The sequence below is a fragment of the Microcaecilia unicolor genome, chromosome 12, assembly GCF_901765095.1.
Source record: "Microcaecilia unicolor chromosome 12, aMicUni1.1, whole genome shotgun sequence".
NCBI classification, from domain to species: Eukaryota; Metazoa; Chordata; class Amphibia; order Gymnophiona; family Siphonopidae; genus Microcaecilia; species Microcaecilia unicolor.
In genome coordinates, this window is record NC_044042.1 from 20,874,739 (window position 1) to 20,892,037 (window position 17,299).

Genomic DNA, 17,299 nt, shown 5'->3' on the forward strand with positions numbered 1-17,299 from the left:
TTAGGTGATCGTAGATTGTTTTCACAGCTTGTGGCACTGCGTTCCACAGTCGTGTGCTTACGTAAGAGAAGTTGGATGCATGGGTTGTCTTGTATTTAAGTCCTTTACAATTTGGGTAGTGGAGATTCAGGTAAGACCGTGATGAACTGGTACTATTTCTGGTTGGGAGGTCAATCATGTAACCTGGGACTTCACCGTAGATAATCTTATGTTTACATGTGTGACTTGGGCTTTTCTGATCTGCACTTCCCAACGGGTACTGTGGTGTGAGCTCAGAGCCAGCTAAAGATTGCAGTTTTAGGGGTTTGTATGTTTGCTGCAGCAATGATAACAGCAGTACATGTTTTATTCAGGGCCTTCGTGTAGCAGTGAGGATTTGACATTATTATTATTAGCATTTGTATAGCGCTACCAGCTGCACTCAGCGCTGAACACCTGATACAAAGAGACAGTCCCTGCTCAAAAGAGCTTACATCCTGTGTATGGTGAAATATCTATTCTGCAATACCAGTAAATAGTAAAGCATTGTAGTCAGCCAGAGGACTTGAAAAAAGGCATAATAAAAAGAGGTGTAAAGATGTTCATTCTTTTAAAACATGACTCTTCCACTAATCAAAAGAAAAAAAAAAACATTAAAAGACAGAAGTAAACTGCTTCAGACATTGGTTCCTAAACCTGTCCTGGAGGCTCCTTACCCAGGTTTTCAGGATATCCACAATTAATATTCATGAGAGAGATCCTGGAGGCTCCCCACCCAGGTTTCTAGGATATCCACAATGAATATTCATGAGAGAGATTTGCATGCATCTCTTCCACTGCATGCAAATCTCTTATGAATGTTCATTGTGGATAAATTGGCTGGCTAGGGAGCCCCCAAGGGACAGATTTGAGAACCACTGGGCTAAGAGTTAGTTAAGGTGATCCCTTAGGCTGAAAGTTCTCCTACCTGCAGCCATGTCATTCACCAGGGGGCTGTATTTAGCCATAAATCAAGTAAACTGTATGTATGTTATCCAATTTTCAGAGCTTGTAATGCCTACCATATGGCCCCAGCTGCAGCAATGGTCAGGGTAAAGTACTTGGCCTTGCTGTGGAGGAGCAGAACCTTCTCTCCTCTTCCAGGTGTTGGTTATCTTGTGAAAGCTGCGACCTTTACAGCTCATGGGCTCAGTCCTAATAATCAGAACCTCTGTCCTGTGCTGCTTTCTCGGGTCCCTCCAACCCCATTAATTCCACTGTCTTCCTGAAGGAGGCACTGTCCAGGCAGAGTTCTGTACTAAAAATGTCCAGACTGATATTCAGCCACTGTGGTTGGTGGGTTTGTTTTTTTGTTTGTTTTAAAAGGCAGCTGCAGCAGTTAAAAAAAAAAAAAAATCTGGCTTCAGACTGCAGCTAGTTCAAACTGGAGGGAGTGGTGGTATTCAAACCACTATACAGATAGAAATATTGATCTGATTAGCTATCTTAACTTTTATTCTGAGCCCAGTGATATTCAGCCTGCTAGCAGGATAACAGTTGGCTCTGCCCAGATTGTTCCACTAAAAGGTAATCCAGAGCTGCCAAGTTGCCCATTCCAGGAGGGAGACTATGGCCAGCCCTGATTTTAAACTTACATAGTAGAGGACGGCACAGACCGTATAAGTCTGCCCAGCACTATCCCCGCCTCCCAACCACCAGCTCTGGCACAGACCATATAAGTCTGCCCAGCACTATCCCCGCCTCCCAACCACCAGCCCCGCCTCCCACCACCGGCTCTGGCACTGACCATATAAGTCTGCCCAGCACTGTCCCCGCCTCCCGAGGACAGTGCTGGGCAGACTTATACGGTCAGTGCCAGAGCCGGTGGTGGGAGGCAGGGATAGTGCTGGGCAGACTTCCATCCCAATGCAGTGTAGTAGTTGAAGGCCATGGTTCTATCCATTGAAATCAGTGCTGCAGGTCCCATTATGCACCAGTATGAAGTTGGCAGAAATCCAGGGGCCAAAAAGTCTCCCTCCTTGAATGGGTAACTTGGCAGCTCTGGTAATAATCTCTGACCATCTGGGCTGAAAACAGTAACGGTAGCCAGCAGCGCTGCCCCTTCTGAGTACCAGGTCCTTATACGGGAATGCTTAAAGGGTAAGGTGGGACAAAAGAATTATTAAAAACACCATTCAAACTAGTATTGTTAGAACCCCCACACTGCTGCCGAAGGGGCTGGTAACCCTCACAAGCTGTTTACTAGAACAGACATTCAACTATCATTTCTCCCCCTTCAAACAGTGCAGTTAGCAAAAACCTACACCTTTCTCTTTTACATTCATGTAACAAATATGGATCCAAATATTACATATATAAAACCCTAAATAGCTTTATTTTAAAGTATTTAACATTTTGAATATATAAAAACATGAGGTTAAGAGGTGAGAATAGGAGAGTATGGCTGGGCTGCAGAGGTCAGAAATTTTGTGGATGAGTCTGCTCACTAACAATTATTAATACAAGACACATCTGTTTACATGTCCCAGAAGAAGAAAAAAAAACAGCGTGGGGATTTAAGAACTTAATCATGTTGAGTGGGAAGCAGGGAATAAGCAACGCTCATAGTATATATCAACACGCTTTTAGATGTCCTGGGGAGGGGAGGAGATGCTCCCACCCACCAGTAGTCCAAGAGTGAAGTGTTAGATGATATCAGAAAGGGTTACTTTTAAAGTTTAGGAAGGGCCTCTAAGCTGCACTTAGGCTCAGCATCTTAACCCTCTGGAAAGTACTTTTGAGAAAAGATGGCCCCAGCAGTTTGGCAGTGATCCCATCCGAGGCCATTTCCCCACCAGTGGCCGTTCTCCTCCAAAACGGGTCACCGGTTTGCAGCTTGTTGCTTGCCATACAAATCTGAAAGACCGTGCAGCTGGTCGGTGATGTCATTCAGGCGTTTTTCATCCTGGAAGGTGATCAGGGCGTTCCGCTTATCCACTACCTCTATCATCTTGTTCAAAATCTCCTCTTCTTCTGTTTTATCCTGGGGTGTCTTCAGCCGATCTGGAAAAATCAGACAAGAAAACTCCCATATTACCCCCATCTGTTCCTGCACCCAAAACCTATAAGGGCCATTTCTATGTCACGGCAAATATCCCGTTTTCCACGTTGCCTAATGAACAAGGTAACTTGGGACTAACGAGCAAAAAACTAGGGAAATCTAGTTGCTCACTGCCAGAGCTAAGAAACGATGACATGACTCTGCCTGGCTAATAATTGTTAGTGGATCATTCTCTACCAACTTGTCCAATCATTTCTTTAACCATGACCACCATCATTGCCAGGTGGGCGGTTTTCCGCGACCCGCCGCGGGAAATTTTTGCCCGCGGTGGGTTGCGGTTTTTTGGGCTTCTTTTTTTTCTTTTGGGCGGTTTTCAGGCGGTTTTTCGGCCGCGGGGGGCGGGGTTAGTGACGTTTTGGGCGGAGTTTGTGACGTTCTGGGTGAGGCCGATGACGGGGAGGCGGGGCTGGTGACGAGGGAGGTGGGGCCGATGACGGCGGGGGCGGGGTTTGAGTTTGGGCGGGTTTTGGGCTGGATTTAGGCTGGTTTGGGTGGGAAAAAAATTTTCCACCTGGCAACCCTGATGACCACATCCCTCTGTCAACCAGTTCTAGAGTGTATGTGTGTTACTTGAGAAATACTTACAGAGAGGGCAACCAAAACCAGTTTTTTTGGGGGGGATTTAGCCAAAACAGAATCTTCGGCCAAGATGTGCAGCTCAGTTTGGGGCTATAATCAAAATTGGCTCAGCTTTTAAACAGAAGCCCCCCTCCACACATAGCTTTCCTTATCATTGGTGGTTTGGAGGGGTTAGGAGCAATTCCCAGTCACTCCTGCCCATACCGGGGGGGGGGTTCTGGCAGCCATCTTGTCAGCAGAGCTAGGATGGGCAGGACTCAGGAGCAACTGGGATCTCTCCAACCCCCTCTAGAGAGACTCAGAGGAGGCCTATGTGTGTTCCAGGAAGTGGGGGGGGGGGGGGGGGAACTCCTTGAGTTGAGGGAGTGGGAGCTGCACGGGCAGTTTTGGCTGAAACCAACACAAAACTGAATCAGAATTTCAGGCTGGGTTCGGTACTGAAATTGAAATTTGGTCAACCTCTATACTTAAATTTGTTTTAAATCTGCTACTTGGATAAGTGCTTTCATGGATTATCCTCTAGTCCTGGTTGAGAATAACCATTCCGTGTTAAAAGTTGGTCCACAAAAATTCTGATCAAGATAACAAGGAGCATCAGTGGGATTTGAACCAGCCACCTCTAGATTGCAAGACTGGTGCTCTAATCACCAGGCCACTCCTCCACTAGCAACAGTCCATCTAGCATCTCAAATGGTAGCAACATTCCAGAATCTGAAAAAGTGGCAACATTCCATGTAGAATCTTCAATAGTAGCAACATTCCATATATTTATTTATTTAGATTTTGCTCACACCTTTTTCAGTAGTAGCTCAAGGTGAGTTACATTCAGGTACTCTGGATATTTCTCTGTCCCAGGAGGGCTCACAATGATCTAAGTTTGTACCTGAGGCAATGGAGGGTTAAGTGACTTGCCCAAGATCACAAGGAGTAGCAGTGGGATTTAAACCGGCCACCTCTGGATTGCAAGACTGGTGCTCTAACCACTAGGCCACTCCTCCAGATTTAAAAAAAAAAAAAAAAAAAAACCAAAACCCATTAATTTGAGATGAATTTGTGATGTCATAGACTACATACTTATATAATTTCAATTTTATTATCTCTTTTTATATATATTGAACACCCCCCTTCCCAATAGTCAAAACCATTTAACCGGCCAGGAATGGAACCTGGCTGGTTAAGTGGACTTAACCAGCTATCTGGCGATATTCAGCAGGGGATAACCAGCTATACCCCCCGCTGAATATTCCTGGTTAGCAGCTAGGAGATAACTGACTATATCGCGTGATAGCATATAACCGGCTATATTGCACCATAACAGGCTACTTAAGTAGAATATCTTTGGCCGGTTGCAACTTAAGCGGCTATCTCTGAATATCAACTCAGCTGGTTAAGTTTAAACCGCCCAAAAATAAACGGAATCTTTGGTGCCAGTTACCAGAAACAGCCCAGCATTGAATATCAGGGCTGACCATGGAAGTCAGCCAGGCTCCCTCCCAGGGTCCGAATAATTGGCTCCATTGTATTTTTACTGCTGAGGCAGGCACTAGCCAAAATATGGCCATATCAGGATTCATTTTGTGATATTTTACTCTTTTGTTGGAATAAATTTTGATTTATTCCTTTTGGGTTTTGGTTCTGCTTTTTATTTTTCTCTTTTGAATTACCTCTTTGCACTTTACTAAATCCCCAGCAAGCCGGTTCTTACCGTCCATGTCTATGTATCTCCTCAGATCCTGGTCCAGAAGGCTCTGCGTCTCCTCCAATTCCAACTCCTGCACCCTACATATTTTTAAAAAAATAACAAAAAATTAAAAAAACAAACCAAAACATAATGTGCACACACAGCAAGCAATGTCCTACATTTTGTCTATGAAAACAAATAGGCAATCGATCTACGAGATACAGAATGGGAAAAAAAAGCAGTATATCTAAAAAAAACCCCTCCAAGACGTACAAAATGTTCAATTTATTCACCGCTAAAATAATAAATACATTAAATAATTAAAAGCCCAACACGGCCAAGACGCAAGTTAACTGGTCAGCAGCCATTCCTGACCAGTTAATTCGCGCTTAATATTGGGCCCATTATGCCTTAAGATGAGCTTCTGCTTTAAAACGGAGCAAAGGTACAAAGGTTAGACCAGCTATAGGACTGTTTCTGCTTTATTTAACTTTTTAGTAGGTTCAATAAGGCACGAACAGTCCTATAGCTGGGGAGATCCATTTGCATGCAGTGGCAGCTGAGAAAATAGACCTTATCGATATTCATTGTGGACCTGAAGGACTGGATTTGAGGACCCCTAAGCTATTGCATGCGGGATGTGGACAAGCCCACAAGAAAAGGGTTCTTTAAAAAGTTACAGAAAGGGGAAGGGCGTGCTAAAATGGACTAAGGTGTGCCCAGTCTTCATTTAACATTCTCCACAAATGCGCTTAAAACCCAGTTTACATTAAACAGTAAAATAACAATTTGATAGCTTCCTTTGCCATGTCAGACTTATTAAACAAAGAAGATTCCAGATCCTCACTTCACGAACCCCTCAAAATACCGAGTATTAAACTCCTTTTTAACGTTCTCACAAATTCAAATAACTTGGTATTCCTTACGCGATCATGAGATCGGACTCCTCCGACAGCAGAACGTTCCTCTCCTGGACTAGCAAAAGCCAATGATTTATCAGCTCCGACTGACCAGGTTCTACAGGGGATAGAAAGAGAACCGGTCAACAGTGACAGTACAGCATCCGATGTGGATAGGATGGTAAGCGGTTGAAGAAGAACAGCTGTTACAAATTCAATCCCCGTTGTATTTAACATTTTAGAAATCTGTCCAGTAAGCCTACAGCCGGTTTTGTAATAGGAGATGCAGCTTTCCGAGTCTTAAATAAACATACCAGGTTGCTGTGATTAAGGTCTCTTGGGGTGGAGAGAGGGCTGGGTAGTGAATAAAAGGCTTGTCTGAGTAAGAGAAAATTCAGTCTGAACTAGAAGCCCAAAAGTATCTGGGGAACAGTGCCTGCCTGGAAACATTTATAAAGGGGTGGAGGGGCACTGCTCACTGGGAAGGAATCAGACAGGATACCCCTCCTTTCTAGGCTGATATTGAACAAGAGCGTTGTTAACTAGTACATAAGTACATAAGTACATAAGTACATAAGTAGTGCCATACTGGGAAAGACCAAAGGTCCATCTAGCCCAGCATCCTGTCACCGACAGTGGCCAATCCAGGTCAAGGGCACCTGGCACGCTCCCTAAACGTAAAAACATTCCAGACAAGTTATACCTAAAAATGCGGAATTTTTCCAAATCCATTTAATAGCGGTCTATGGACTTGTCCTTTAGGAATCTATCTAACCCCTTTTTAAACTCCGTCAAGCTAACCGCCCGTACCACGTTCTCCGGCAACGAATTCCAGAGTCTAATTACACGTTGGGTGAAGAAAAATTTTCTCCGATTCGTTTTAAATTTACCACACTGTAGCTTCAACTCATGCCCTCTAGTCCTAGTATTTTTGGATAGCGTGAACAGTCGCTTCACATCCACCCGATCCATTCCACTCATTATTTTATACACTTCTATCATATCTCCCCTCAGCCGTCTCTTCTCCAAGCTGAAAAGCCCTAGCCTTCTCAGCCTCTCTTCATAGGAAAGTCGTCCATCCCCACTATCATTTTCGTCGCCCTTCGCTGTACCTTTTCCAATTCTACTATATCTTTTTTGAGATACGGAGACCAGTACTGAACACAATACTCCAGGTGCGGTCGCACCATGGAGCGATACAACGGCATTATAACATCCGCACACCTGGACTCCATACCCTTCCTAATAACACCCAACATTCTATTCGCTTTCCTAGCCGCAGCAGCACACTGAGCAGAAGGTTTCAGCGTATCATCGACGACGACACCCAGATCCCTTTCTTGATCCGTAACTCCTAACGTGGAACCTTGCAAGACGTAGCTATAATTCGGGTTCCTCTTACCCACATGCATCACTTTGCACTTGTCAACATTGAACTTCATCTGCCACTTGCACGCCCATTCTCCCAGTCTCGCAAGGTCCTCCTGTAATCGTTCACATTCCTCCTGCGACTTGACGACCCTGAATAATTTGTGTCATCGGCGAATTTAATTACCTCACTAGTTATTCCCATCTCTAGGTCATTTATAAATACATTAAAAAGCAACGGACCCAGCACAGACCCCTGCGGGACCCCACTAACTACCCTCCTCCACTGAGAATACTGGCCACGCAATCCTACTCTCTGCTTCCTATCTTTCAACCAGTTCTTAATCCATAATAGTACCCTACCTCCGATTCCATGACTGCAATTTCTTCAGGAGTCTTTCGTGCGGCACTTTGTCAAACGCCTTCTGAAAATCCAGATATACAATATCAACCGGCTCCCCATTGTCCACATGTTTGCTTACCCCCTCAAAAAAATGCATTAGATTGGTGAGGCAAGACTTCCCTTCACTAAATCCGTGCTGACTTTGTCTCATCAGTCCATGTTTTTGTATATGCTCTGCAATTTTATTCTTAATAATAGCCTCCACCATCTTGCCCGGCACCGACGTCAGACTCACCGGTCTATAATTTCCCGGATCTCCTCTGGAACCCTTCTTAAAAATCGGAGTAACATTGGCTACCCTCCAGTCTTCCGGTATTACACTCGATTTTAGGGACAGATTGCATATTTCTAACAGTAGCTCCGCAAGTTCATTTTTTAGTTCTATTAATACTCTGGGATGAATACCATCAGGTCCCGGTGATTACTACTCTTCAGCTTGCTGAACTGACCCATTACATCCTCCAAGGTTACAGAGAATTTGTTTAGTTTCTCCGACTCCCCCGCTTCAAATATTCTTTCCGGCACCGGTGTCCCCCCCAAATCCTCCTCGGTGAAGACCGAAGCAAAGAATTCATTTAATTTCTCCGCTACGGCTTTGTCCTCCTTGATCGCCCCTTTAACACCATTTTCGTCCAACGGCCCAACCGACTCTTTGGCCGGTTTCCTGCTTTTAATGTATCTAAAAATTTTTTACTATGTATTTTTGCTTCCAACGCTAATTTCTTCTCAAAGTCCTTTTTTGCCCTCCTTATCTCCGCTTTGCATTTGGCTTGGCATTCCTTATGATCTATCCTGTTACTTTCAGTTGGTTCTCTTCTCCACTTTCTGAAGGATTGTTTTTTGGCTCTAATGATTTCCTTTATCTTACTGTTTAGCCACGCCGGCTGACGTTTAGTCTTTTTTCCCTTTTTTCTAATACGTGGAATATATTTGTCCTGAACCTCCAGGATGGTGTTTTTAAACAGCATCCACGCCTGATGCAAGTTTTTTACTCTGCGAGCTGCTCCTTTCAGTCTTTTTTTCACCATTTTTCTCATTTTGTCGTAATCACCTTTTCTATAGTTAAACGCTAGCGTACTTGATTTCCTAGTTTCACTTCCTTCAATGCCAATATCAAAACCGATCATATTATGATCACTGTTATCAAGCGGGCCCTCGTATCGTTACCCCCTGCACTAGATCATGAGCACCACTAAGGACTAAGTCTAGTATTTTTCCTTCTCTTGTCGGCTCCTGAACTAGCTGTTCCATGAAGCTGTCCTTGATTTCATCAAGAAATCTTATGTCCCTTGCGTGTACAGATGTTACATTAACCCAGTCTATATGCGGGTAATTGAAATCCCCCATTATTATTGTGTTGCCCAGTTTGTTTGCGTCCCTGATTTCCTTTAACATTTCCGCATCTGTTCGTCCTGGCCAGGCGGACGGTAGTACACTCCTATCACTATCCTTTTCCCCTTTGCACATGGAATTTCAATCCACAGTGATTCCAAGGAGTGTTTTGTTTCCTGCAGAATTTTCAATCTATTTGATTCAAGGCTCTCGTTAATATACAATGCTACCCCTCCACCAATCCGATTCACCCTATCACTACGATATAATTTGTACCCCGGTATGACAGTGTCCCACTGGTTATCCTCCTTCCACCAGGTCTCAGAGATGCCTATTATATCTAATTTTTCATTTAGTGCAATATATTCTAACTCCCCCATCTTATTTCTTAGGCTCCTGGCATTCGCATATAGACATTTCAAACTATGTTTGTTGTTCCTAAGTACATCATGCTTAGTACTTGACAGTATTAATTGGCAATCTTTTGTCTGATTTTTATTGTTATTTAAAGATACCCGATCTACTACAATCTCTTTTGCAACCTCACTATCAGGATACTCTATCTTCCCTGTTATGGTGATATCTTTGAAAGATACCTTATCCCGAACCATGCTCTTTTGAGCGACTGTCGGCCTTCCCCCCATTTCTGTCAAGAGAAACATTCACAGGTTTGTCTTGGGGACCACCGACATTTCTACAGTCGAGAAAGCTGAAGTTTATAAACTGCTGGAATCAGTGATTTGCCAGAAAGTATTCTCCAGGAACCCTCAAAATTATTATTATGAAAAGAACGGATTCCATCAAATGATACAAAACTGGCAATAGTAGCTTACTAAGAATTTAAATATACAGGAAAAAAAAATATGAACTTCACCAACTCCCGACCATAATTCTGAAATCTAGATCAGCTCACCATGGTCTTCCTGGCATACAATCATGGCCATCAACTCAACACTTACCTCGGTCTTCTCTGAGAGACAGTTCAAGCCCTATTCCCTGTTGTTCCAGTTGTCTGTAACACTCTTCAATCTCCTCCAGGCGCCTCTGAATTGACTAAAGAGGGGGAAAAAAAGGGGGGGGGGGTAGGAACAGATCACAAAAAATGTCAAAGTTAACCAACAGAATCCACAAGGTCACCAGGAACTACAAGGATTCTTGGGACCCGAGGAGCTGAAGTACAATATAGCAAACAAACAACACCCCCCTCCCCAAAGACAGGGTAGTCCTCTAGGCTCCCACAACCAATTGAGTTTCCAGGATTTTCACAATGAATATGAAAGATTTGCATTCACAAATGGGACACAGCCATACTAAGTTAAAATCTCCCTAGGGAAAGGGAAATGGGACTTGATATACCTGCCTTTCTGAGGTTTTTGCAACTACATTCAAAGCGGTTTACATATATTCAGGTACTTATTTTGTACCAGGGGCAATGGAGGGTTAAGTGACTTGCCCAGAGTCGCAAGGAGCTAAAATGGGAATCAAACCCAGTTCTCCAGAGTCCGCTGCACTAACCACTAGGTTACTCCTCCACTAGCAACATTCCATGTAGAAGCCTGCCCTTGCAGATCAACAATGTGGCTGCGCAGGCTTCTGTTTCTGCGAGTCTGACATCGACTCACAGAAACAGAAGCCTGCGCGGCCGCGCTGCTGATCTGCAAGGGCAGGCTTCTACATGGAATGTTGCTAGTGGAATAGCAACATTCCATGTAGAATCTCAAATAGTAGCAAATTCCATCTAGAATCTCCAATAGTAGCAACATTCCAGAATCTCAAATAGTAGCAACAGAATCTCAATAGTAGCAACATTCCATCTAGAATCTCCAATAGTAGCAACATTCCAAGCAGAATCTCAAATAGGGAAAGGGAAATGATATACCGCCTTTCTGAGGTTTTTGCAACTACATTCAAAGTGGTTTACATATATTCAGGTACTTATTTTGTACCAGGGGCAATGGAGGGTTAAGTGACTTGGCGAGAGTCACAAGGAGTTGCAGTGGGAATTGAACTCAGTTCCCCAGGATCAAAGTCCACTACACTAACCACTAGGCTACTCCTCCACTTAGGATGGATAGAGATGGCTGAAAAGGTAGAGAAGGTCTGTCTATGAAAATCAAGGTGGTTTGATTAACAGGAGATGGCAGGAGTGTGCTTGGCCCTTTTTGTGGCCTGAAGCAAGTAGGCAGAGCTCGTCACCCTATCAATTACATTGTTTTGGGTGTACCAAGGTGGTGGCAGCTGCACTGAGGAGAATTAAAACCTCCTTGGGTGAACAGGCTTCAGCTCCTGTCCATCAAACCTCCTTGGTGAAAATAAACTGAAGTCAACTGCAACACAGGGTACCTAAGGAAATAAACCTTTTTCAAAGATGGGGAAGCCTTAGAACTAGAGGACACAAAATGAAACTGTAAGTAGGTAAATGTAAAAGTAGCATCAGGATATAGTTTTCATAGAAAGGGCAGGGGATGCCCGGAATGCCCTCCTGGTGGAGGTGGCGAGGATGGTGTGGGATAAAAGAAGAGGATCCCTGTATAGTAAGGGGACGGAATCACAACACAACTTAAAATGACTTTCACGTTGCAGACAAGGCATTGATGGGGTACAGCCTGCACTGAGGGGGCAGATACAACTCTAGCTGCCTTCCTGGGCAGACTAGATAGTAAATAATTGCAGATAAAGATCAAATGCAGACAGTACATGCACATCTCTCTCATGCATATTCATTGTAGATCTCCTGAAAACCTAATTAGCTAGAGCTATCCCAAGGACTACATTGAGAACAGCTGGTCTAACATCATATTAGGAAGGATTTGGGGCAGACTAGATGTGCTCGACAATTCTTATCTAAAACCTTACTCTATGGATTTTTGTTTAAAATGCGGATATGCATAAACCCCAAGTTCAGATCAGTTTCCGGAGATGGGAAGGCGGTAGAACTAGAGGACACGAAATGAGATTGAAGGGGGGCAGACGCAAGAAAAATGTCAGGAAGTATTTTTTCACGGAGAGAGTGGTGGATGCTTGGAATGCCCTCCCGCGGGAGGTGGTGGAGATGAAAACGGTAACGGAATTCAAACATGCATGGGATAAACATAAAGGAATCCTGTTCGGAAGGAAGGGATCCTCAGAAGCTTAGCCGAGATTGGGTGGCGGAGCCGGTGGTGGGAGGCCGGGCTGGTTGGGAGGCAGGGCTAGTGCTGGGCAGACTTCTACGGGCTGTGCCCTGAAAATGACAGATACAAATCAAGGTAAAGTATACACAAAAAGTAGCACATTTGAGTTTATCTTGTTGGGCAGACTGGATGGACCGTGCAGGTCTTTTTCTGCCGTCATCTACTATGTTACTGTGTTACTATGTAGTTGCCGATTTCCATAAGGAATCCTCAGGTAATTTCATTTCATACAATTGAAAAGGCTGCAGGGAAGTCAGAAATTCAATCAAACCATCTTCTAACTGCCTAATAATCAGCTGGAAATCCAGGAAGGCAGAGAGAGAAAAAAAAGTAAATACACCACACTGCACCTCTAAGCTAATTCTGCAAAACAATGGATCAAGATCTCAGGCTATCAGGGGATGTAAATACATCCACACATGTTTCCCAACAGTCCAGCTAGAGCTTCCTACATCTCCTGTGCTGACCATTCAAAGCCGAATAAACCAGTCATTACAAGCTGAAGAACAGATAAGGGGGAGAAGTGCAGAAAAGATGCAGATGTTAGGGGGAAGAGGTTACCTGAGCTTTATGAAACCTCTTCATCTCCTCCTCTTTGGCTCGCCGCTGCAGCGTTCTCATTTTCCACGTCTCACGTTTCTTCATTTCATCCTCCCTGGACAGGCGAACCTGACGGTCAAAGCACAGTATATTACTTTGTGTAGCAGAGGACTCCACCTGTGCAGCTGTATGGGGGACATGGAGTCTAGAGAGACAATTCCCAGAAACATCGATTCAATCAAACTTTACTATACCAATCCTAAAACTCACATTTATAATACGTTCTGTACCAGTCATCCCTTTCTCATTTAAGCCACAATTAGAACGTGAATACAACCACTATGCCTCTTACTGGGGAGGCTACAGAGAAGGGCCAGGTTCCTGGGATCCTCTTTGTAAATCAGTATCGAAAAATAAAGCGTCTGGCCAAATGTAACACCGTTTTTGAATAAGAAAACTGGCAGCATGGTACTGGGGAAAAGAGAGGACATTGGACACAGGACAACTCATTCCAGTGGTCTCTTCTATTGGTTACATAAGAACATAAGCGTTGCCATAACTGGGGCAGACAGAATGTCATCAAGCCCAGTATCCTCCTGTTTCCAACAGTGGTCAATCCAGGTCACCATTACCTGGTAAGATGCTTAAGTAAAGAGGTGTGCTAGCCGTGTTAGTCCACTCTTAAAGGTAATCAATAGAAATCAAACAAAATTAAAACATGGAAAAGAAAATAAGATGATACCTTTTTTATTGGACATAACTTAATACATTTGCTTATTTCTGATCTGATGAAGAAGGGCAACCTTCGAAAGCTAATCAAGAAATGTATTAAGTTATGTCCAATAAAAAAAAGTATCTTATTTTCTTTTCCATGTTTTAATTTTGTTTGATTTCTATTGATTACCTGGTAAGATGCTAAAACAGTAAAACAGATTTTATGCTGCTAATCCTAGAAATTAGAATTGACTTCCTCTACTGCATTCCACTCTGTGAAAAAAAACAAAACAGAGCCCACACCATATCCTGCATATATCTCATTCTCTTTAACATTACTCTGTATTTGTTTCATCACCGGAGGTGGTAACACCCAACAGTACTATGTAAGCCACATTGAGCCTGCAAATAGGTGGGAAAATGTGGGGTACAAATGCAACAAAAATAAATAAATAAAATAAATCCATTTTATTAGATTGGTCCATAGGTGCCAGCTCTGTGAGTGCTTGAGCCCCCCACCCCCAATATTGAGCAAACTCACTATTATCCATGGAGGAGTCATTCATGTTGCATTTAGCTTCCAATTTATTTTGATTTTGCCCACGCCTTTTTCAGTGGTAGCTCAAGGCGAGTTATATTCAGGTACACTGGATATTGTTCTGAGTTGGCTCCTATGATTTGGCCCAAAGTTCGACAAAGACCAAGGAGCCCTCCAAATGTTATCATGTGTAATTAATCAACTAACTTCTTTCAAGGCACAAGACTCGAGACCTCCAAACTCACTTGTGTTTTAGTGGGTCTCGCAGCTTCTTTCACTCCATGCTCTTCCTCATCACTTGATTCTTCTGTTTGACTGGAATCCATTTCCTGAAAGCCTAGAAGGAAGAGGAGGAGGATATTCAGCTTTGTTGCAGTGACCCATACTGCTGCCCAAACCTGACAAAGATTTGTACAGCATAGATTACTGGGGTCTTAGCACACAAAGATCCGGCTCCAAGAATAGGACAACCAAAAGGGATGGAGAGATCTAGAGGGGACAAACAAGACCATCTCTGAAGGAATGTAAAAGAATGCCCAAAGATGTCCAAAAGGGGACTATGGTAAGAGTTAGAATTTGGATGTCACACGCTAGCTTTCCAAATTTAAACTGACAAAACACATTGTATAACAAAATGTCTCTCTCACCCAAGTACTGTCATGAACTTGCTACTTTGAAGTAGTTTAATTTGGAGAGCTAGCGAGTTAAGAAACATCCAGATAGAAGACTCCCGAGGCAGGCCTTTGTGGCCGAAACACAGCTCGTGTTGAGCCACTGGATGGTTTAAAAGACTTTGTATACTTTGGATATCATCTAGCTTCACTATGTTTGACGTATCTGTGAGATTGTGAGGGTTCCTGTTCTTCTGTTTCCTTTGTTGAAGAGTTAACATTTGGCATGCAAGGGTGATGGGGGAAAACCTTAATACCCAAAATAGACAGCAAGGTTCCTCCTTAATTATGACTTATGGAGAACAAGGAAATAAGATATAATGAAAGAATGATTGAGCCCTATCGAGAGCACCCTTACCCAAATCCTGAAATGCTTCCCCTTCATTCGGCTCTTCATATCGTGCCGAGAAATCTTTCAAAGACAGTTTAAAGCGAGGTCTGCTTTGAGGAATGAATGGCTGGACATAGAATTGTCCATCTTTGCCACCAATCAAGGCTTTGATGTTCTCTTCACTGATTCGAGGCTCTACCCAGCCAGCCTGGCTTTTATCATGGATATCCCCTTGCCCCTTTGAGTGATCTGCAGTCTCTGCCAAAATCTGAGTGGAGTCCCTGGTGTGGAGAGCTTGGCCTTTCTTCAGATTTTTTTGCTTTGGTCTTTCCCGACTTGTTTGGCTTTCACTGTCCGAGTCTGAGCTCGAATTTAGCCTAGCCAGCTGCTTCTTCTCAAGCTTGGACAGCAGGATTCGCTTCTTGGCTATGCAACTCATCTCGGAGTCTGTCTCCTTCACTGGAGGGGTTTTGCACTCATCAGCCAGAGTCAAGGCATCAGGTCTGGATGTAGATACAGAGTGAATAGTCCCCTCTAGTGTTTCACTTCCAAATGGAAGCATTTTTCCCGTTCTTTGACTGCCATCATGCTCACTTCTGGCATTAGCTCCTGGAAAAGCAGAACTTTTGGCCCCTACCACAGGGTCAGAAGGTTGCAGGCCAAGTAGTTCCAATGTCGAGTAGAGAGGGTTGGAAATGTGATAGCCTGGAGCAGAAGGACGGAGGGGCTGGACAGCAGTATTTGCAGGAACAAATCCTGAGAGCAGACTGGTTGAATGCAGGGGCTCTCCAGGGTCAGAAGGTGAAGAGCCTGGGAAAACTGAATCATCTGCTGATGGAACAGTCTGAGGTTTCAGCTCACTATTTCCACTGGCAGATGGAGTCTTGATGAAAAGAAGAAAAAACAAGCGTGAAATTTAGTGTTACTCAGCATACATTGGACAGAATCAAATCTTTCCTAAGGAACCTAAAGGGTATACACAGTTGGCACTTCTGCAGGTGTGTATGCCACGGGTGCACTCTGCCACCCACCAGCCATAAGGATGCCGTACCAAAAGGACTGGTGCAAGGATATTAGGCACCCTAGTAACCTTCAGCCTTGTGCCCACCTCCCCCTCCCCAGTTTTTTGTTTCTGTTTATTCAGGCATTTGCTACATAGGGTTACCATATTTTGTCCCCCAAAAAGGACACATGCCCTGTCCCCACCACACACCCCGCCCCCGTCACACCCTCGTTCCGCCCCCTGTCACATTTTCCCCTTCTCCCTGTCACATACTCCATCGCCCCCCCTCCCCTTACTACTGCCCTGGTGGTCTAGTGACCTCTTCGGGGCAGGAAAGAGTGATGGGAAGAGGAAGGTGGAGGCAGAGAATGGAGGGAAAGCTACAACCAGAGGCGTAGCTAGACTCAGTACTTTGGATGGGCCCAAAGATAAATTGGATGAGCCCCTTCCACGCGCCAACACACCCCAAATATCTTCCCGGAGATATTTTTTAAGAACACAGATTTTTTTCGCCTCCTCCACATCTCCTCCCTCTCCTCTGCGGCATCCCAGCATCTGAATCTGAACCCTGTCCCTCCCAGATGTACCATATGAGCGTCTTCGGCGCCTGCAGCGATTCATTCACGCTGCACGCACCAGATTCACAGGATTCCATCTGCTGCGTCTCGCCCTCGCTGACATCACTGCCTGTTTCCTGTCTGGTGGAACGCAGCAGATGGTAGCCTGAAGGGCCGGTACAAGCAGGAATGAATCGCTGCAGGCGCCAACGATGCCTGTACTGACACCGGGGAGGGACAGGATTCAGAGACAGGACAGCTGTTACGTACTCAAAGCTGGAAACTGGTTTGTGAGCCCTTGGGCCACTGCCGAGAAGCGGCAGTGGCAGGCAAAACCACCCCACACCAGGGGCAAGGCAGAACTCTGACAACCGTTAGGCTTCACCTGTACCTGGCCACTTTCCACCAGGAGTTGAGCTCCCAGCTTCAGG

At 44.4% G+C, this 17,299-nt stretch overlaps 1 protein-coding gene across 5 annotated transcripts in view; it reads right to left on the reverse strand.

Annotated features, from left to right (window-relative positions):
- Positions 1 to 2,330: 2,330 nt before the first annotated feature.
- The window catches only part of MICAL1 (microtubule associated monooxygenase, calponin and LIM domain containing 1), a 74,576-nt gene continuing 59,607 nt past the window's right edge, over positions 2,331 to 17,299 (reverse strand). For all 5 annotated transcript variants that reach the window (XM_030221131.1, XM_030221133.1, XM_030221130.1 and 2 more), the window contains 7 exons: positions 15,336 to 16,191; positions 14,552 to 14,643; positions 13,076 to 13,183; positions 10,301 to 10,394; positions 6,266 to 6,356; positions 5,364 to 5,437; positions 2,331 to 3,021 (listed from right to left, as the gene is read on the reverse strand). In XM_030221131.1, coding sequence (XP_030076991.1) covers positions 2,840 to 3,021; positions 5,364 to 5,437; positions 6,266 to 6,356; positions 10,301 to 10,394; positions 13,076 to 13,183; positions 14,552 to 14,643; positions 15,336 to 16,191 — 1,497 coding nt within the window. In that variant the 3' untranslated portion in view covers positions 2,331 to 2,839. The remainder of the gene's footprint in view (positions 3,022 to 5,363; positions 5,438 to 6,265; positions 6,357 to 10,300; positions 10,395 to 13,075; positions 13,184 to 14,551; positions 14,644 to 15,335; positions 16,192 to 17,299) is intronic.